The 21186-nt window shown below is 39.7% G+C and overlaps 5 protein-coding genes across 11 annotated transcripts in view; 3 read left to right on the top strand and 2 right to left on the bottom strand.

The window, feature by feature from the left end:
- Positions 1 to 69: 69 nt before the first annotated feature.
- Positions 70 to 2429, top strand: LOC147752720 (uncharacterized). 3 transcript variants are annotated; one of them, XM_022843388.2, is made up of 2 exons: positions 70 to 362; positions 1389 to 2429. In XM_022843388.2, exons 1-2 carry the CDS (start codon positions 351 to 353, stop codon positions 2154 to 2156), a joined length of 780 nt encoding a protein of 259 aa, XP_022699123.1. In that variant the 5' UTR covers positions 70 to 350; the 3' UTR covers positions 2157 to 2429. The 3 variants fall into 3 exon arrangements, with proteins under 3 accessions (XP_022699123.1, XP_022699125.1, XP_022699127.1); XM_022843390.2 differs by having other exon boundaries at positions 71 to 362; positions 1416 to 2429; XM_022843392.2 differs by lacking the exon at positions 70 to 362 and adding an exon at positions 441 to 516 and having other exon boundaries at positions 1416 to 2429.
- Xrcc2 (X-ray repair cross complementing 2) lies at positions 523 to 5489 on the top strand. Its single transcript, XM_022843389.2, has 4 exons — positions 523 to 679; positions 3573 to 3659; positions 4053 to 4255; positions 4627 to 5489. The coding sequence occupies exons 2-4, from the start codon at positions 3576 to 3578 to the stop codon at positions 5102 to 5104; spliced, it is 765 nt and encodes a 254-aa protein (XP_022699124.1). The 5' UTR covers positions 523 to 679; positions 3573 to 3575; the 3' UTR covers positions 5105 to 5489.
- Positions 5474 to 13546, bottom strand: defl (Integrator complex subunit 7). Of its 2 annotated transcripts, XM_022843377.1 has the most exons (13): positions 13221 to 13530; positions 12504 to 12636; positions 11880 to 12086; positions 11502 to 11709; positions 10986 to 11237; positions 10411 to 10627; positions 9534 to 10106; positions 8985 to 9165; positions 8361 to 8546; positions 7616 to 7763; positions 6956 to 7090; positions 6278 to 6473; positions 5474 to 5745 (listed from the first exon to the last, which is right to left on the bottom strand). In XM_022843377.1, exons 1-13 carry the CDS (start codon positions 13321 to 13323, stop codon positions 5609 to 5611), a joined length of 2676 nt encoding a protein of 891 aa, XP_022699112.1. In that variant the 5' UTR covers positions 13324 to 13530; the 3' UTR covers positions 5474 to 5608. The 2 variants fall into 2 exon arrangements, with proteins under 2 accessions (XP_022699112.1, XP_022699114.1); XM_022843379.2 differs by lacking the exon at positions 5474 to 5745 and having other exon boundaries at positions 6333 to 6473; positions 6956 to 7085; positions 13221 to 13546.
- A 236-nt stretch (positions 13547 to 13782) lies between these two features.
- Positions 13783 to 15869, top strand: LOC111266160 (CWF19-like protein 1). The gene has a single exon (XM_022843384.2). It carries the CDS (start codon positions 14046 to 14048, stop codon positions 15651 to 15653), a length of 1608 nt encoding a protein of 535 aa, XP_022699119.1. The 5' UTR covers positions 13783 to 14045; the 3' UTR covers positions 15654 to 15869.
- Positions 15870 to 16305: 436 nt separating this feature from the next.
- Positions 16306 to 21186, bottom strand: part of LOC111266159 (LIM domain-binding protein 2) — a 29792-nt gene continuing 24911 nt past the window's right edge. For all 4 annotated transcript variants that reach the window (XM_022843381.2, XM_022843383.2, XM_022843380.2 and 1 more), the window contains 2 exons: positions 20871 to 21012; positions 16306 to 19684 (listed from right to left, as the gene is read on the bottom strand). In XM_022843381.2, coding sequence (XP_022699116.1) covers positions 19369 to 19684; positions 20871 to 21012 — 458 coding nt within the window. In that variant the 3' untranslated portion in view covers positions 16306 to 19368. The remainder of the gene's footprint in view (positions 19685 to 20870; positions 21013 to 21186) is intronic.

Genomic DNA, 21186 nt, shown 5'->3' on the forward strand with positions numbered 1-21186 from the left:
GCTTTAAAATTTCGCAACAACAGTTACAACTCACAGGATAATTTTCGACGGGTCCAAACGAAAATATTCCTAACTGAGCGGCCAGTGAGATCAAAAGCGTTTTATTGACATTGTCAGCATGAAAGAACCGTTTGTGCGGGGACCTCCCAGTTGGCTTCGTCAATAACACACCCTGCTAAGTGCTGTGTGTCTATTTAAAACGGATTTTGGCGGTTTCTGCTGGAAAGCGACAGATAAGCAAAACGACAGGAAGACCGCAATACTCTGTATTGAGTAATTGTCACTGGTGAAGCGTTGATTAAGCACTGCTCTGAGTACATTCTTGCCTGTTTTTCTGTGCTACTGTTGCAATGACAGATAACGTAAGTTGAATATGTGACCATATCATTGATGTCTACGCAGTGTTTCTTATTCGCCTTATGATTACTACTACATCGTCACGATGTTCGATCAATGTTGGTTCTCATGTGAATTGTTTATTTCGTCATAGTGTTAACAATGATTTGGAAAAAATAAGTAAGCTCAATAGTATGTCTAGTTTTTGCGCACTTAGATTAAATCGAGAAAATGACAAATTGAGCTATTTCGTATACATTTCTCTAGTGGAATCGAATACTCTTTTTTAGTACAGCTAACGTTAGCGAGAGTTCGCTGGTCAAGCAGCTTTAGTATCAAAAACGTAAGTGCTTCGATTATTACGTCCGGTGCTGCCGTATTAAAGACTCACTGACTTTAGCGTTAAATGATCTGTAACGTTCTTTAACGTTTTCTACAACCCTCAAAACGTTTGTCCGGTAACAATAGTGACAAGTTACCAAATGTCAATATTGTTAGTAGCAAAAAATTTCCACTTTAGATGATCAACTATAATTAAATGCTGAACGACAATGCTGAACATTGCGCACAACTCAAAATATACCGAATGGTAAATTTTTGGAAATAAAACCTGTTATTAAACATATTTAATAACCAATTATTAGTATTAATATAATAAGGTTAATACTTGACTTTCTTATTAACTTTTTGCTTGCTGGGCAAGAAGAAAGCTGATTAATAAACCACGTTTCATGTACGTCAGATCCCGTCGCAGGCGGTGCAGAGAGTAAGAAAAAATGCGCTTAAGATATACGTGGATCAATAGTAGTAAGTTGTGAAAAACAACAAATAGCAACTAATCTCTTAGGTCATGTAAAAAAAAAAAGTAGAAAACAGAATTGCCAAACTTTGAAAAAGAATGTCAAATTTTCTTCATATCGTAGCATCACTAGTGATCCATCATTACCATGCAAGGCCAGTAGTTGAGATTGATAACTGCATATGTTTACATAAATCTGCTACATAAGCTACGCCGATTTTTGCGTCTGATCGATAAATGAGCGTGTGTTTAGTATGCAAAGAGAAATCTCGTATTCCAGGTGGACCAGGATCATCTTCAGACAAGAAATAATCTGATGAGACGTTTCGTTGTACGGGCGTTGCTCGAACTCGATGCCGAAGTAGCGGATGGCAGCGACGAAAGGTCGCGATTGGATACGTTTAAAGCAGCTACCCTTCTGAAGTTATTCCCGATTCGGGGCTCGTTTCACGATCTGGTGCCGTTCGACAACGACTTCTACATCAAGCACGTTGTGCCAAAAATCGAGAAGCGACTCGCCTATGAACTAAAGCCGCTAGCCGAGGTTGATCTTGTAACTGATCAAACTGTAGCCGAAAAGTATTCTGAACTTTACGACAAGTTGAAGGCTCTGGCAGATCAGTACAAGAGACTTCTTAGTAATGTTGGTAACAGTCAACAGCTTCTTCAGGATGTGCTTCGCCACCAGCAGTGGGGTCTTCGTCAAAAATTAGCACAGGCCGAAGTTGATCGGCTGGCGCTCACTTCGGTGATCTTTGACAAGAAGCTGATCAAGATTAATCGAGACATCTACAATATTTTTTGCTCGTACAAGTTTGATGAAGCGGTTAAAGTTGTGGAGGATCAAATCAATCGCGACATCCAAACCCTCCAAGAAGAAATTGCCGCTCGGACAAAAAAGCACGAAGTCTACCAAAAAGCACGCAAAGTATCACCCGAAATCGATGTTCTGCTAGAGCGATACGAGTCGACAGTAACCAGCATCAATCAGCTTCGGGCATATCAGCTGGAAGAAAACTGATCATCTTTTATAATAACGAAGCCGTTAATTCATTTGTTATGTAATATTGTAAAGCGATGCTGAAAAGTTGAGGAAGGTTAAACAAAGAAGGAGACTTAGATGCGGAATATTATAAATGAATCACATTTATCCCCACTCCTGAAAAAGCGTATTCTAACGTTCAAATTACTTCGAGTCAAGGTTACGCATACAAACATGTTGAAAAACTACTCGTGTTTTCCGTTGATACGCGATTCGGTGTGAAATAAAATGAACAGTATTCTCAGGTTATAACTTTGAGCGATCCTGTGGAAATGAAACGACTAATAGGTAGAAAAAGTAATTTGTTATACATAACAACTAAAATATTTTATACATATTTTTTATGTAGAGGTATCACTGTTGTTATTTATCAAATTGTAGGAGGTTCATTCGAAATAGCAGTGTCTTATGTGCTGTATCCATTTCAGTGGGCTCATCGATTTCTTGGTAGAGAATTAAACTCGTCATTGACAACAAAGTACTGATTGGGAGAAATCCAGGTTTCCGCTAATTGATTGCTATTTTCGATTAGGGAGCAAGCTAAGCCATAAAAGTTTTTCGAGACATGCAATTTGCAATCTAATATCAACATATTCTTTTCAGTGACAAAGGCTATACAAGTTTTAGTTTTTAGAATGTCTGTATGATTTGTGGCTCGCAAAGCCGAGTTTATATTACTATATCTTGTATGTTACAGGTCGCTTATTGCTGCAGTCATATCCAAGCACCTGGTGTATTAGTTGAGCTACATTCTACATAAACGATCCATAAGTTATCTACCATAAAGTCTTGCCAAGCATGCCAGCTTTTTACATGTCAACAGCATATAATAAGTCCATATTCATGCATTTACCACAAGGAATAGTTTACGTTATATTGATTTGTAATCAGCCACATATTTAATTGGCGAGTAATAATTCTTTAACTATGCCTGTAAATAGAATTCATACAGATTAATTTTATGTGTTTAATGCATCTCTTGGAAAAACAGCCTCGACTTTGTCCGCCAAGATATACTACTAATTTTGAGAATAATGTGTTGGACTTTCACTAACGTTCAAGAATGAAACGTTGATTGGTGCATCTCGAGCCTTATCATCAAGTTACAATGTGAACTAAAGTATTATTTGGAGTATCATATGTTGGTTGTATATCCGATTTATACATGTCCTGATGATGGATACAGACAGTAGATTATGGTAAGCAAGGTTCTGTTTTATAGATTCGCTTGAGCTTTAATAGTTGCGAAGATTCCTAAGAAGCTGCGTAATGCGCCTTGTATACGAACTAATTAGGGTTTTATTTTGTAAAAACTAAAGGTACATGTACTTTATCGTGTTTTTTATCATTAGCACGTACTTTAAAATTGGCTTATACTGTGTTTGGATATTTTAGGTAATGCCTGAACAGGTCAGTCAAATAGAGGACATTCGGTTGGGGAGAAAAGTTCTCAGTGCGTTGCTGAATCGACATTCTTTAGTCGTAAGCACACTAAGTTTTATTTACCAGATTATATACTACACCTATTGGATTAAATACTCATGTTCAATTGTTTTCAACTCGTTTAGCAGTTTTATGAGTGGAACTGAACAATCCTAGGGACCTTGGAAAGCGAATTGGCAAGATAAGTTTGACTAAGACATATGAAGTAAGGATGAACAAAGCTAGAGCATTATTAAAATAAACAAGACATCTCATGAGTATTTGCCTCCAGTGGCCCTGGTGTTCTTCTCCACGAGAAGCAGGTACACACTCGAGGAAATTTTCTTTTTGAAGGGAAACATGTCCTACTTTATGTTGAGTAAATGTCCGTATGCTTTGTAAGCTTTAGGCTATTAAGTTTCGTATATCCATTAATGCCTATTTATTTTGTAGGAACCGGTAGAATGCAATAGTATTTGTGAGCTACTTCCTGGAAAGCTTTACGAACTATCTGGACCAACGAACAGCGGAAAAAGCGTTGTGAGCCAGGATATGGTTATATCCTGCCTCCTGAGAGGTTACTCCGCTGTTATTGTCGACTGTGACTATCGTCTGGACACACTTGGCCTTTTACAAAAAATTAAGGATCTGTGCAAGTAGGGACCACATGATTTTTTTTTCATCTGTAATTAAATATGACTAAGCTTTTGCTGGGCAGAATTTTAGAAAACTTCATTTTAAGTATCAGTTATGTATAGAGACTTCTACAGAGTTTTCTAAGGATATTCATTAAGTTTATTGAGCTTTCTCTTGAAAAATAGTGTGCCTAATATTTTCTCTTATTAATACAAAAAATTGACTAGCATATTTTTTCATACACACAGATTACCTTGTTATTTTTTTCTATTCCTTCTCAGCTTGACATATCTACAATTTCGATTAGGCATGCACCTTTTCGCCTAGAAATTTGTTATCGGACAAGCCTGCATTAATGTTCTTTATGATTTACTATTGTATCGACTTTTAGGGCCCGTAACCTTTCGCCAAGTCACTTTAAGTCAATGCTGTATCGTCTCACGATTCAAAAGTGCGGAACATTGACGGAATTGCAAGTTTTCGTCGGTTTTCGTCTTCCGCAGCTGCTAAGTACAGAGCCTGTTGCTCTGGTCGTAATTGATAGCCTTTCATCTTTTTACTGGCACGATCGATATTCTATTCCCAATGTACCTGAACTTTATTCAGGCCTTTGGCAGCGATTAGCTCGGCTCAGTCTCAAGTTTGAGATGAGCACAATTGTCACAATGCAGTGCTTATTTAGGCAACAGGCCTCGCCCTTCGGGAACGACAAACCATTCCTCAGGCCGTCTAGTCTTGATGTAACGCCAGCCATTGTCAAGAACCTCGGACAAACGAAATTCAGCGTCCAGTTCGCCAATCGGACGGACGTGTATAGAATGGTGGCTGGTCAATTACTGCTAGTAGCCACGTATTCTAAAGAACGGTGATTGAACTTGTTACTATCAAACACTAACTGCCTGTTCACACTGGTATAAACTATTTGTCGGTTAATTCTGAGAGCGAGCTTTTCTCAGAGCGTCGAGGGGAGATTGCACGTTATATACTTTACGCGCGACAGAATAAACAAAGGTTGGTGATTTAATTTACGGTAGAAGGTCCTTCAGGTCTAAATCGGAACTGGCATGTGCTGATTCCTAGATTATTTTATTATATTCTATTCAATATTGTCTGTATACAGAATCCAATCTGAGGCAAACGCTGAGACGTCGGTCCAAAGCCCTCGCGAACTCTAAGAGCGATTAATCTTAACTGTGTTCCACTTCGTCAATTAACTAATAATATAACACGAAACGAAATAAAGAAGTTGACCTTTTTTGAAAAGTGTTATTATTAGACGACTATACACGTATTTCTGAAATTGAATTATGTATTACAAGCCACACGACTATTTTTATATGTAGTCTATTCAGTATCGAAAATTTGCTGAGATTTTAAGTTCGTGGAAGGTACATCCGCTTGGCCGACGAATCTTCCTGGGTTTTCGCCATAAATCCTTCACGAGGCCCTGTTGTCCAAACGTTTTGGTCTTCATCCAATACAGCTGTATCAATTTGTATATAGTAAACACCTGGACAACAGATTCGCAGAAACAAATGACATACTGGCACAAATACTTCATGGCAATGAGCTATGTCTTACCTGTACAGATAGAAACAGTTAGCACCTCGCTCGATTGTGTTAAGTTCGATATATAGTGTACCTATTCTAACGAAATTATTACCCTTTTACGACGTACGATTCTAGATTCTCTCTGTCGCGCAAGAATCAATCAATCGCACCGAAGACCAACTAAGGTCTTGTTATATACTAATCACCTCATAAATAACCACTTAATAACGGTACCTAATTAACACGCCTCAGCAAGAAATTTCAGCAGACTGACTACGGCACGCCGGTTTATGCATGTCATGAATTTTAACAAAGAACCCTCTTTAATAATTTCGATTCGACAAAACGATTTTAAGCCTGCGATTAAGTACCGCACAAACTTGCTTCGTTGAGCTGTAATTCATTATTAATGACAAGTACTACCAAACGTTTCCCCTTGTATGAACTAAATCGAAACCAATCAACTTTTTGGTATTATTCAAACCCATTACCTGCTGTCGGTAGAGAAACAAGAAACTCGGCTGAAAAGTAATCGTTTCTGGGTCGGGCAACCTCTTCAAGGCAGAGCAATGCCGGCTCCCCCGCAGCGACCTTGAGTCGTACGCGGCGAACTTTACGATGAGCGTTAGCGCTTTGTTGTACAACTCCCTCAACTTTAAGTGACAGCTGAGAGCCTGCGATAAACACCTAAGTACACATACAATCGTATAACTTTACTCACTGTCGTACCATCTCTGGCTAACAGGCGAATTATTAAAGAGGGAAATTCAGATGCTTGTTATTAATAGCGTAGCACAAATTCATTGTAGCTAGACAGTACATTTATTCAAGAAGTACATATATATTCGACTACGATCAAAATCATTCTGGGGTAACTTTTTGGCCAGTTGCTCTGAAAATGACACAAGCTGAAGTTTTCATTTTACCTATGTTATGATTATCTACTTTTATTTATTAATCTACGATAGCAGTTGAGAAACTACGAAAACCATCAATAATATATGTTAAATGAACTCATACATGAGTTTTTTTTTGTTATTTTAACTATATGAGCCAAAAAAGTAACATATATCATCTTAAACTGGATATACACTAGGATGAAAACGGCTACAATCTAAAACAGCATAGAGATACTTAAATCCAATGGTCTTCATTCACCTTTTACTTACCGGCTCATTCGGATTTGTCTGTTGTGGGCTAACCGCCAGCTGGAGAGTGGTTTTCTGAAGTCGCTGAAAAAAGAACCGCGGCAGATGCAGCGGTACGCCCACGAGGAACTGGGAAATTTCCACAAGAGTACTAACCTTTGGAACAGAGTACACGAAAAGTATAATAACCTGACATGATCCTCGCAGGAAAAACACTTTGTGAAAATTACTATATAAATACAGAGTTGAATATTTAGGTATATGCATCTATTTTATTATTTATAGCTTCAAGAACAAAACTGCACTTTATTCCCTGCCTTGTTGCCCTTACAATCATCGCTACACCAAAATCAACATAGAGCGTATTTTGAATTCCGCTTTTCAAAATGGCGAACTCCCGGCTTCTCGATATAGTATCTTCGAATATCACATGAAACGTCAAAGACTTACTTACGGCAATTTTACTGTCACTTTTTTTTCGATTTAACATGGTTTATTACTCTCATGATTAGAACCGATGTAACCTTTGCACATAATTACGTATTATACTTAACCATTGGTATATTGCAGTAATACCAATACTGTAAAACTGCGAAATTTTGATGTAGAATATCAATTACTTTGTGGGCTAAACGGTTCTCAAAATAAAACGTCGACAACACACGTTGAACTTCAGTTTACCTTTGTCGTAGTGAGGCCTTCTCCAGCGTCAACGAGTTCGCGATAGAGTGATACTGCCTTCTGTTTTGCCTCGAAGTCGCGAAACGAACTTGAGCAAGGATTATTTGCAGCATCGCCGCTCCAAGGTTCAACCATGCTGACTTGGGCTCTGCAAATAACGTAAAATGAAGATAAGACGAAAATTTAGATCATTAACATAACGTTGTGCAGGGACTGCGCTAATGAAATATATGTAACAGTTTACTTATTTCGATGTTAAATTCTTTGCCCCATGAAGGGGTGAACCTCGCATACGGAACATAATAACAATGATTAAGATGAGAGTGCCGTACTGTCTATAAAAAAGGAATATCCGTTGAACGTTAGCGTAATCCTTTCTTATTACATAGAGCACAGAACTGTAATTTAGTTTCGAGAAAGGCATAATAAAATATAGAGTTTAGTGGCGTTAATGCTAATATTACTTATATATGTCCGTTGAAGTATTTTATGGTCTTAATAGCCCATTTCAAAATGGTAGCATTTGTTTTAAAACGATTCTTGTCGCACTGTGATCATTACTATTATTATTATTATTGGAAAGGTCAACCTTAAAGGTAGGTTAGAAGAAGAATGATCATTTTTCTTCACGCACGGATTATATCGGATGGTATAATTATTTCTCAACGATCTATTAAAACGCTTCTCTATATAACAGTAATACAAGGTAAGCGTTGGATATCAGTATGTAGTAATGGTATTTCACCTGATACCCTGATTGTACTGGGAGACCTTCTCGGCAGCTTGAGCAATCAGCTGGCACTTGTGCTGCATCACGCGGAGGTGCCGTAAACTTTGCTCATCAGCGTCGAAACTGCTCTCGAACAAGGCGGCCCACTGATCGCTTAAGGCCCGCCAGTCGCGCGCACTTTTCCTTAGCTGACTCACAACACTACAGAAAAGGCGACACAAATCAAAACAAATTGAGTCTCTTGGATTTACAAATATTTGGCTATCCTTTCGATGTAGAAAAAATAGAATAAGTAGCCTTTGGAATCGCACCACTTGCGTTTACGAGACAAGATTACGTTCCCAATGAGTAGAATTAATACTTATTAACAATCTAGTCAAAATCCAAAATTCTTGGATAGGAGAAGGATCGCGCACGAGACAAAATTAATCATGCACGTAATAGAATTGCCGCATATTTGTGCCACGCAGCCAATTATTTTTATAGATGACAGCGAAAGGAAGCATTCCTAATATTATGTTCTCTCTATAGACACCTTCATTCCAAACTGAAACAACCCAAATCTAACGAAGCATGGTTTGGATTTTTTTTTCGACAAAGGCATATTGTATTTCAACAGAAAAGGCCTAGATCACTTACCGGCCACATTTGAGGTTATCATCTCGGGTCTGTGCCGCTAGCGAAGCTGCAATAGCAGGTGGAGGACACGTGCGCAAGCAGCCTGCAGCGTGAACTAGCTGTTGACTTAACGAGATCATCTGTGCACGTAGTCGAACATATTCCACTTGAAACTGAAGACTATGCTGAGGTGTTGTTGCAGCTGTGTAGCCAAACTCGACGTTAATAATAGCATATATATACGACGTTATAGATCATTGTTACGCACTCATAATAACAGCCTAAAGCATAGTTTTCATCTAACTCTTCAAAGAGGTGTTTTTTTTTTAATATGATACTGATACGTGAGCTGCTGTCGTTGATGGTTACCCTCTAATGACATAACTAGGAGCAGAATGTATTTTTTTTGTCGTAATAAAACAGATCAAAAGAAAAATAAATGGCCCATCTTACGGGACAGATTAAGCTGATAAACAATAGAGCTAATCTGGTATAATAGTCTAACTAAAATGAACATATTAAGAGACATGCCATGAAAGCGTTTCTTACTAACAGGTTCGATGCGCATACCTTTAAGTGCAGATACTGCTGTTTCATAATGACATGTCTCCCGAGTTTCCTCGGCCAATGCCAGTTTCTTAATGGCCACAAGCCAATGATAGAGATGCTCTGAACTCACAGCTGTTTCAAGGTTCTCGACCAACCTGCGAACAGCGCGATGCTGTCCATAGTGAGCTGCTTGTCTAGCTAGACGGTACAGGTCCCATGGACCAACGTGAGTCATTAACTCTGGAGGAAATATCAACTGGCCAGCAGGCCCCTCAAGACTGGCTTGCAGTAGAAGTGTCCAAAGGATAAGCGGTCGCTGAGGCAGCCATTGCCGTATCTTAGGTTCAAGATGAGCCAGGACTCGGCGTTCAGCTCCGATAGCGGCCAGCGTTTGGCAGATCGCTTCGTTGGGAAGGAAGAGGGCCAATACATCAACGAAATGCGAACACAGAGCTGCGTCGACGCGACACAGGTCAAGAACGCAGCGTAGCGCCAGCGTTAAAGCAACCGATGGTCCCGAAGAGCTCACGAGGAAGAGAAGGGTTTCAATAGCTGAACATGTGTCACGCATCAGATCCACATGCGCCATCTTTTCTGCAAAATTTTATGACAGAACAGCACATTATCTAAGCGTATCTTCAATGTGTGAAAATCTAATAATTAAAAACATTCCAGCTTAAAACTAAAACATTTACAGAGCTACCATTAAATGCCAAAAGAATATTGTACTGAGTAAATTTTCGTAAGTCAAGAAATAACGTGTTTTACCCATACACTTTGTTCACGGAACCGCGCTTGACAATTGCTTTCAAAATGTCAATTTGCCATATATCTCACTTATGTTCGATGTCACGCTTGACGAGGTTGATTAGCTCAATTACCTTTTTTCTACACTAACCTTTGCAAATATGCACTGCTAACTGAGTTATGAGCTCCACGGACACTGCAGCTAGCCGAACATCCTCGTGGTAGATGGTTTGCGTGCAAAGGTGCAGAATGTCTGACGAAGGGGACAGATCGATTCGGTGGACTGCGAGTGACTTCGTCAACAAAACGATAACTCGTATGGCCTGACATTTAAGGCCCATGTATGGGCTTGATAGCGCATAGCTCACCTATAAGCATAAGTGAAGATAAAAGGAGCAAGCTAATATATATTGCGGTGTGTGTCATTTGCACGAAACCCGTTATTTTATACTCGTCTTTTTAATACCCTTTGCATTGTGTAAACTTGTTACGATAAAAATTTTCAGGCTGCACAAACGATTCATAACCAGCTGAATTTGACGCAATGTCTGACTACTGCTTCGAGCGTCGGACTCAGAGTATATTAATCAGCTGAGCACCTATGAAGAAATGAGCGTCATTTTTTGCGCGGCACTAATATATTCTTACTCTGTTTAATTATGTGCTCATTAAGTACAATTTAATAGACAATTTTATAATATTAATAAGAGAAATGTCAGCAGTTACCAAACGGTCCATGTGCTCCTTGTGCCACAGATGAGCCCAGCGTTCTTCTTCGGCAAGAAACCTTAGGTCGCTAAGAGCTTGCCTTCGAACAGCTGCTCGAGGATCGCTTTCAAGATGTTCCAGCAGCAGATGGATCTGCGACGTGATATGTGAGATAGATGATGCGGCCAGCTTAGTCAGGACGGCCAGAATTTCCACCACGAAGTCCTGCGCTGGATGGGTGGGCAATAATGAAAGGCAAAGTTCGCGGACCTGTTGTGGAATGGGAACGAGATGAGTAGGAACAAGATTATCTTTAGCGGAACTGAAAACAACAAGTTCTTCCAATGTACCGTAATTCGTTATTTGAAAATAATTTTGCAACCGACTATAATTTGGGTATATAATCTTTAAAGTACTTAAACGTTTTTATCTGAATTTAGCCGATCTTTTCCAGTATATCATCAAAGGAGTATTTTTTTAAACAAATATAGATATTTTTTAGCTTAGAAGGCCTACTTTACTGTGCTGCTAGACCTGATTCGCTGTCTGAGCATCGTGCGTCATGTTCGAAAACACCGACAACAGCTTGAGTTTAATATCAACCGGAGTTGATAAGTCCTTCATCATATGGGCGACAATGGGGCAGATGGAACTCGCAAACTGATGAGATACGGCGGACAAACGAGAGCAGGCGTAAATTGCTGCTTCGAGTTCGACAGTGTCATTCGATTCGAGGCTTGACCTGTAAGCAACAAATAGAATAAACAGAAACTCTGGGTAATGATTCTGCCGATACATTCAATACCTTGAGTATGAACTGCGCGTTAATGTATAGTCCTCAGTCCTTTAACCTGTGTGAGAAAGGGGAAGTAGCGAAATTTTACGATACGACAATAATAATAGTAGTAATACCTGATGGAATGATGTACATTGCTGCGATCTTTAACGACACAAGCAATGCTACCCAAGGTACGGAGAGTAAGGGCTCGAGCAACCGGATCATTCGAATACATCACAATGAAAATTCGTCGCACAAACTCATCCACGGAGAGAATTTTGTCCAGGTGCTTCTCGCTTTCTTGCATTACCCGAAGGATGAGCAGACGCAAGAAGTTGCTCCTAAAAAACGTGACAGAAGAAATTTCAATGATGAGATTCTCTATTCTAAATAAGAACATATTTAAAATTCTCCGCGCTTATATTTGCAGAATCCATCCGCTATTCAATTAAACTAAAAAAACCAATTCAGTAAAAAAAATCATCTTTCAAGTTACTTTCTTTCTGTCGAATCTGAATTTTTTCACGATCACACTTCACTATAGTCACTTGCATAGTCAAACTCAATTTAGTTTTTTGAAAGACGTGATTCACGTACTAAAGAGAACTAAGATAGATTGCAGCGTATATATATATATATATAATACATAAAAAACATCACTGGAGACGTCAGTGGTCTGCACGACGCCACATACCGAGATAAAGCTTTAACAATTTAAGTGCGAATTTTACATGCGCCTGTTTTTTGTCTAGACTTACTGGTTTCCTCGAAAGACTTCGGCCAATTTCAGGCAGGCTGAGTTGATCAGAATAGGAAATGGATATTTCTCGAACAGACGTGGAAAGCGAACAATAGTTTCGCACTGTTCGCCTTGACGCCCCGAACGCAAACCTGCAAGGTAAATTTTGGGGTACAATAAATAATAGGCAAAAATGCAATAGCTAATCAAAATGCCACTTAATTGCTTTTGTCGTAAACCATAATGATCCATTGGCTAAGGTATTTGTCCGTACTGCTCTCTGTTTGTTAGAGCATATATTTGCCTTGTGGTGAGGTGCCAGTATTTCGCGGTAACCTTAGTACAAGTAGGCTAACCGATACGTTGCTTTTTGTTCCATTCGAATAGCTCGCAAATAAGATTTAATATATTTAATCTCATGCGTGAATTAATGATTTTAATCCCATTGTGCTTCATATGGATCAATGACAAACGATGACGATATTTAAATGTTTCCTTTATGATATTTCATTATTTAAATATTATTATATTAAATTATTTAATTATTTGTTTTAACAATTGTATTTCTAATTTTCTATCTCCTACAATTTAATAAATTTGTCTCTCTTCTATACATTTTTTTTGTTTAGAAATTTTGAGAAAATTTGTATAACACTCAAAACGGTTTTTTGTCAACGATAGATAAACCATAATTCGTATAGTACATATATATGACAGGTGTGTACAAATATGCTACCTTTATCTAGTTCGGTTAGCGCTGAATTTGCGTCCTGCTCGCCGTCTTGCCAGGACTCCGTGAAGCTCACTCGAATCGGAGTCGACCCTATCGTTCCCAGCATCTTTACTTCTTATTCCAGCCCAATACGTGCTGGAACTCTAAAGCATGTTCCACAGTCACTTAGAAGCAGTAACGCAAGTTGCTTGTAATTACATCGAAGTGATTAGAGACCGCATTTACAGAACGTGTAATATCCGCATGACGCCGAAAATAATGCCAACTCTTCTTTTTGTAAACTCATGTTCCAGAACGGTATGTAGACTGAGTAGAAGAGCGCTAGCTGTTTGTAAACATTGTTAGCGGGCCACATCGCGCTAAGTTCCAAATCTTGATTATTTTAAAAAAGAAATTGGTCGTGAGAAACATTTTACATAATAAATAGTAGGTAATAATTTGGTAATTTTTTTTTAAATCGTTATCATCGAGATGAAACCATGCGTAAAGCAATAAATCTCAGCGGCCTGACTTCTGCATCAAACTATCGTGATTTGTCGTACAGCCAATTTAGAGGATAAGGTATTCAGCAGCTGACCAAGTAGAACCGGCCCTCGACGGTTTCAAATATCGAGACGAATTTATTGCTTAAATAGGATGTTTTTTCTCGTTTGGTGCATTTGATTTGTCTTTACACATATAGCTATAAACGAAATGAAAAATCAAATATAAAACTGTGTAAATGTTATTAGATCGAGTAAGACATGTAGAAATGAAGGGTTTTGTGCGCACGGAAATCATTTGATGTATGTTCTTGTTAACTAAAAGCTATAAACTCGAGTGAAACAAATGTCGAGCAAAGCAAAAAAAATCCTCGTTTGTGGAGATGTCAATGGAAAAATTGACCACCTATACAAACGTGTTTCGAGTATTCAAGCTAAAGGACAGGTTTTCGACAGTCTTTTTGTTGTAGGCGAATTCTTCTCGCCTTTCGCAGACATTTTGGCTGTTTGGGAAAGTTACACTTCAGGAGCCAAAACCGTACCGATAATGACATACATTCTGGGGCCGAAATCGGAAAATCTTAGTAAGTTTTACGAGGGCGTCGACGAAGGTGGGGAGCTCTGCCCTAATATTGTTTACATGGGAAAGCAAGGTATTATTACAATGGCGACCGGTTTAAGAGTGGCGTACTTCTCTGGCACGGACTGCGGCTCTGTCAAAACTGCAAATTACACGTATAGTCTTCATGATGTACACAAATTTCTTCGGCCATTAGTGGATAGTCAGACCAACGTCGATATTCTACTTACAGCCGATTGGCCTGCTGGCATCACCAAGTATGCTGGATCGAATCCGATTGCATCGAAAGTTGCCGGAAGCATAGGTATAGCTCAAATCGCGTATTTTATCAAGCCGCGCTATCATTTTACTGCGTCGAAAGACCTTTTCTACGAGCGTGTACCTTATAGAAATCACATGGTGCTAACCGAAAAAGCAGTTCAAGCGACCCGATTTATATCCGCCGCCCAAGTAGGCTCCAAAGAGAAATATCTCTACGCCTTCACTATCACGCCGATTGTATATGCTACCCATGCGGAAATATCGAAACAGGCCGATAACGTAACGGAGAATCCTTATCCTGCATTTGCTTTGCCACAAGAACAAGAGGAAGCGTTTCAGGGATTCTTCTACGATGCTAAAGCCAAATACAACGAGGAGCCGAAGAAGAAAAAACGTCAAAAAGGTGAACACAAAGACGACTCACAGAAGAAGCCGCGACTTCAGCAAATCTCACAGGATGATTGTTGGTTCTGTTTGGCCAGCCCGAAGATCGCAAAGCATCTAGTCGGTTCCATAGGGAAACTCTGTTATTTGGCTATAGCAAAAGGAGCAATTAATTCGTACCATTGTATGATTCTTCCTGTTGCCCATCATCGAAACATGGCTGAGCTCGACCTTGACACGAGGATTGAACTAGCCAAATATAAAACTTCGCTGAATCGCTTCTTCGAAGTGAAAGACATGTATGCAGTGTACTTCGAAAGAAACTTCCGATGTTCGCACATGCAGTTACAGGTAGTGCCGATCAGCCGCAAGATCCCAGAGGATAATGTCAAAGCGGTCTTTGTCGATTACGGCTCATCAGTAGGCGTTAAAATGGAGGAAATTCCTCTGAATACGGACTTAGCACAGGTGATTGGTACCAAGGATCAGGCATACTTCTTCACCGAGTTCGGCAAAACCAAAATGCTCGCACTTATCAGACGAAACTTCCCACTGAATTTTGGCCGTGAAGTGGTCTGCTGCAGTGATCTGCTCGATCTGCCGGAACGATCAGACTGGAAAGAGTGCGCTTTGTCAGAGGAACAAGAAATTGAAATGACAGTCACGTTCAAGAAGGAATTCGCCACATTTGATTGGACCCATGAAGATGACTCTAGCGAAAGCGACTAGTGAAATATTACGTTGAAGGGCAAATAAATAAAAGGATCCGTGTTCTGATTCTTGATAATATTGACGAACTAAGAATAAGAATCAATGAATGCATATAACTCGGTTAGGAATTTCTGTTGCTTAGACAAATCGATAAATGCTTCTAATTTCTGTGTATATTATGCATTGTATATACTATGTTAAATCCTCAGCGAAATAAATTGCTTTCCTTTTGTATATCTTGTTGCTACTTAGGTTCAAAAGTATAAAGTTCAGAGTATGACTAGCCTTTAATTATTTTTCTGTGTAAATCACATTTTCGTCGCTTAAAAGTCTCTATGCAGGCTAACAGCCAAATGACCGGTTCAAGAAAACGCACTTTATGACACCTCCAATTTCTGTCCAGTTTGTCCTTCCATAGTTTTAATTTTTCCGTTTTTAGTTGGTTGTAGGAATAGCTCATTTGTATACAGTCAAGATGATCCGTATGCACGTCTTTAGCGCCTTATATAAAACGCAAAGGATTTTTTTGTGTGTTTGCTTTGCACTGTGAACATTAACGAACGCAATTCCACCATTTTGATCACTGTGCTCGCGTATGACGATAGATTAACCGGTAAGTTATACCAATACATAAATTCAAATAAATTACAACCATAAAAACACCGATCAGTTTGATATCATAGAGTTTATTTTGACTGGTTAATTATCATCGCTATCATTTTCTTTTTCTTTCTCATTTCATTCTCTGTATTTTTCTCTTTTTTTTTTCAGTCTCGCTACTCTTTCCTTTAGATTCGTCGTTGCTTCTCTCATTTTTTCGTTGGTAGTAAGTTACTAATAAGTACATTCGAAGCTGTTGTTGTCACTGTTTTTTTTTGTTGATGTTGGCTATTACGTTATTGTTATTTGTTTTGTTGTTGGTTGGTTGCCATTACTGCAGCGACTGTGTGCACATCGCCACACACAGTTAAGATAAGTGAACACAAGTTCCCTGTTTTCCTTCTGCCCCCTTCCTGACAGAAGCAAACCTATGTATATATATATATATATATATATATATATTCCCACTAGTTTTTCTGCCGTGTTCCCTTTCCACGTTTCAGTTTTACGAAATTCATTTTCTCTAACTTAGTTATTGTGTTTGGTAGCATGTTGTGTGTGTGAGCTGTATTGTTTATTTTTACATCACCTGCTTTCTACTCAACCTCAACGTATAATGGATACTGTATTGCGCATATCTGCTCCCCAGCCGTCCAGCCCTCGCTGAAGCTTTGGCCCAAAGACACTAGCCCCTTGAGTGTGTAGGTTAAATAAATAAAACGAATATAAAATATAATGATACAATCATTTTATACTATTAATGGTGCTACTACTGAACATCGTCACCATTAATTTGTCAATGAGAATTATAGCAAAAAAAATAGGAAAATTGCTACAATTGTTTAATAATTATATGATCAGAGCATCATTATAGTCGCAGGTAATACAGATAAAGAGCATCGCCTCATGCATCATATCATCACTTCGCATGCAGTTGTCCCCAGTTAACGTCTGACGTACAAGTTTGTCTCTCAGTCTACTGACGACACACTGTTCTCGCGCTGGACGCACAGAATTGAAACCTAAAGCAGAAGGGAATCTGTTTACCTTTATATATATATATATATATAAAGAGAGAAATGGGTTTATGGAAAATGTATAAGAATAATCATAATTGTATACTAATCATTACCTTTACGATACGACAGTAATCTAGCAATTTCTCCTCTTTGTCTAATCGAAATAATCCTTATTATATATTTACGGACCGAGAGAAGCTGGGCACTCCTGAGTGCAATGAGAAACTGCTAAAGCCCGTTAAATGACTTCTAACGTACTTAGGACAACCATGAAACACCGACGAGCGCACAAACAAAATCGAATGTTTCGGTTATTAAAAAAATATCATGAACGTTAGCAACAATATGCACGCAGGAATGACGTTATCCCAAAAATAAAACCGAGAACAGATAAAAAAAAAACACCCAGACAAATGACACCAACTAACAGGTGCATATCTGAGAATAATTTGAAACAAGAACTGTTTACCTATTCATACACAAACCTGACTTTTTCGCATACTCATCAATTGCGCTCACAGATACTCGCACATTCTCAAGCCCTACACACATCACACGCTGCACAAATGTTTATCTTCAAACATTCACGTTTGCTTCGAAAATTGAAAAATTCTATTGCGTCACTTCTCCCGATTCCGTTTCCTACTATCTCACACGTATATAGTCCGGTCTCAGTCGCTCTCCTTCCCTCTTTTGTGTTATCTTTTCGATTTCCCATCGAAGTGTCTTCATAAGAATTGAAAGCAGAAAATGTTGTATAATACACTGGAAATATTCGTGTTTTATGGCCATTACTGTTCTTTCGTCATCGAAGGAGCGTCGGTCTTGCGCCAATCCAAGCGTTTTGAATCTTCTCTGTTTGTCGTCTCTCGAGTTGAGACTAGGTGCTTCGATTTGTGTGCGTGTCTCCGTATATATTTATGTTTGGGTGTGTGTGTGTGTGTATATATATTGGTATTTGTGTGCTTAAATGTGTTTATGTAATTTGTCATAGCATTGGCATACCGACCGACTTAATGTTACCGTTGACAAATTGCTGTTCGTTTATTGATACATAATGGTATTGTGGTGTACTGTTACGCCGTAATCACACAGCGTTTAGCTATTCTGTCATCGGCCATACGCATATTTAATAATCTGTTTCAGCTGTACGAGATCTAATCTATTCGCGTATTGGCTTGTCTTGAAGCTATCGCTCTCTATATGTTAATTTGAATGTTTGTGTGTGTATGTGCATGTGTGGGCGCGACGAAGGGTATCATCTGCAATTTTCTCCTTCTCTTCTGTTACACAATAGAAATGATACGTCCTTGTGTGAATTTGTTTTCACAACAACTATTCACCCATGATTCAAACCTAAATTTACATTTCTCGCTTATACAACAAGGGTGACTCTGAGGTTTCGTGCTTGCACATTAAATATAATCAGTCCCTCTGATCATAACTTTATCCAATGTTACCGTGCTAAAAACAGCATAAAATATGAGCCACTTTCTTTACGATTATCGTATTTCTGGGAAGGCGGCTGGCAGCACTCCTGCTTGGCCAGCAGGCAACGATGCGAGAGCAATATAAACAATTGTGTCATTTCTAGTTGCGCTAGTTTACACACACCTACACCAACGCATCGCGAGTTACCTAATCTCTAGTTATTGTTATATTACTTTAGCTGCTAACGGTGATCCTCACATGATTTTGACGTCACCAATGTTTGTTGCTTCCCAGAAGCATACGCATCAAATCTCAACGCGCTCAAGCCCTTGTTTCAAATCTCTACCTTAATTTCCTATTTCTCATTAATTGCATTGCAAATTTATCACAGCATGCTTGCTGTTTTTATTCTATCTTTAGCTCTGGCTTATGCACTTGTCACTTTATATCTCAGTTCCTTATTTCGACTGCGCACTTCCCGTCTTCCTGCGGTAAAGCGGCGCCATCTTTTGCTGTGTTCTTCTGCCCGTATCTGTGTGTTCGTGTCAGAATTGAAGAAGTATTTGTTGTTATTGTTGATGTTGTTTTCACTCTTATCGTCTGCTCCTTCTCTCTTGCGCTTTCCTTTCCCTCTCGCCTTCTGGTTCTGTCGCTGCCTAACTATTTACATGAGTCCGGTAAGCCTAGGAGTTTTGAGGGGGGCTCTTCTTCTCATCGGGCGGACCTCCCGGCCCTGCGCTAGCTCTGTCCGGGTTACTGTTCCAGCCGGTGAAGTCTGGCTCGGGATTGTCCGGATCGCCCATGCCAACGGGACCTCCCAGTGCGCCGTTATTGCCACCAGGTGGCGGTTGAGCAGCACTGGCGTCGTACTGTGTATTCTCCAGCCGTGTGATTAGCCGCTCATCCTCGTCCCCGAATTCGCCTCCCATTAATGACGGCTCGCCAACGACCATCACGTCTTGCTCGCGCAGAAATTGCGGCGGTGGTGGAGTCGGATACCTGACGGGTTGGTAAGAGAAGAGTTAGCAGACGATGATGATGGTGATCATGGGGAAATGGCAGGAAGGAACGATAAAAAACGCAGATACGAAGGTCTTCCTGTTAGTGTTGATTGGATATCGAAAGGGAACTAGCTGTTGATGAGAACCTATCATATCTACACTGTACCCGAGAGAGAAACATACTTGTGTAGAAGTCATGCAAAGTGTGAAAGCGTCACTGAAAGTAGCCTAATATTCAATACGTCAATTGAGATTCGATAAGATGTTTAGTCAGATGCTACACATAAGGTACCATAATCAAGTGTTTTATTGCAAATGAGCGTTATTACATAGTATTGCTATTTTTCGTTGGCACCGCCACAGCTTTTGGAGGGGTAGATAAGCGAGTGATACCGGCCAGTGATTCGCACGCGCGGCTTTTAGGTCTCGCTATCCGACAAAATCGGGCTACGAGAATCAATTATTAAGACTTCTTCGTCGTTCTTTAATCCTTCTTTAGGCATTAAAATATGTCAAGGTGCATGTGTCTAGCGATCTCTTTTGTTCAATACAAATCGAGTTATGCTTGTGATATTTTTTCCATAGCACTCAATTTATTCTCGACACCAGCTAAATTCTTCCACGAATCAACAAAGTACATGTGCTATTGAACATATCTACATACACACAATACATTAGATCCTCATTGAGAAAACCTCATTCAAAAAAAAGCTTAACGATAAATGTGTCCCGATTCATTCCAGAGCAAAAACAAAAAAACAATTACGAAACCAAACAAAAACAATACAGCATCTTACTTTTCAACATAGTCATTCAATACGCCAAACTAGCACTCGCCCGCCCAGATAACCCACCACCCCAGCCTCATCCTTGCTTCTTTCTTGTCCCTCGAAAAAATCAGTTACGTCTCTTAACAAGTACACTTTGTTCGTCTGCTCACGGTGTTTCTGGAGCACCTGGAACTCATGGCGCACATTAGACCCAGCGTCGTACTCATACTCACGCAGGCAGACACACACAGAGACAGACACACCCTGCACCCTGCATCATCACATTTGAACATCACTCGAGTGGCGTGCATTCTAACATTTACATGGTCACGAGCACAACACATCGAACACATTGTTGTCTCGTGCTCTTTGTTTCTCTGTTTCCTGTTCCGTCTATTGCTGAGAGATCATTACCCCTGCGAGCCCGGTCCGCCGGGGGGTGCAGCCATAAACGGCTGCTGTGGCCCAGGACTCATGTTCTTCTTTTTGCTGCCGGCGCCCGTCGTCGCCGTCGAGGGCTTTCGCTTGCGCCGCTTCGAAGCCGGACGTTGAGATTCTGCAATTGTAGATGATTGCAATTCGCGGTAACGTGCGTATGGAACGAGCACGATGGGTGCGTTAAGATACGCGCGTCGCGTCCACGTAACAGTCGGTGTCAACAGTAGAAGGTTGTAAAAGGAAAAAGTAATCATTCGTTAGTTATTCTGAGTACGTTGAAAAACTGTTCGAT

The sequence above is a fragment of the Varroa jacobsoni genome, unplaced genomic scaffold (genome assembly GCF_002532875.2).
Source record: "Varroa jacobsoni isolate VJ856 unplaced genomic scaffold, vjacob_1.0 scaffold_1060, whole genome shotgun sequence".
Taxonomy (NCBI): domain Eukaryota; kingdom Metazoa; phylum Arthropoda; class Arachnida; order Mesostigmata; family Varroidae; genus Varroa; species Varroa jacobsoni.

Coding starts and splice junctions, on each gene's coding strand:
- Xrcc2 (XM_022843389.2), top strand. CDS start 3,576: ATGCCTGAACAGGTCAGTCAAATAGAGGACATTCGGTTGGGGAGAAAA. Junction 3,660..4,052: donor TGAATCGACATTCTTTAGTC/GTAAGCACACTA, acceptor TTTATTTTGTAG/GAACCGGTAGAATGCAATAG. Junction 4,256..4,626: donor AAAATTAAGGATCTGTGCAA/GTAGGGACCACA, acceptor ATCGACTTTTAG/GGCCCGTAACCTTTCGCCAA.
- defl (XM_022843377.1), bottom strand. CDS start 13,323: ATGCTGGGAACGATAGGGTCGACTCCGATTCGAGTGAGCTTCACGGAG. Junction 11,238..11,501: donor ATGCTCAGACAGCGAATCAG/GTCTAGCAGCAC, acceptor ATTCCACAACAG/GTCCGCGAACTTTGCCTTTC. Junction 10,107..10,410: donor AGCAGTGCATATTTGCAAAG/GTTAGTGTAGAA, acceptor AAAATTTTGCAG/AAAAGATGGCGCATGTGGAT.
- LOC111266160 (XM_022843384.2), top strand. CDS start 14,046: ATGTCGAGCAAAGCAAAAAAAATCCTCGTTTGTGGAGATGTCAATGGA.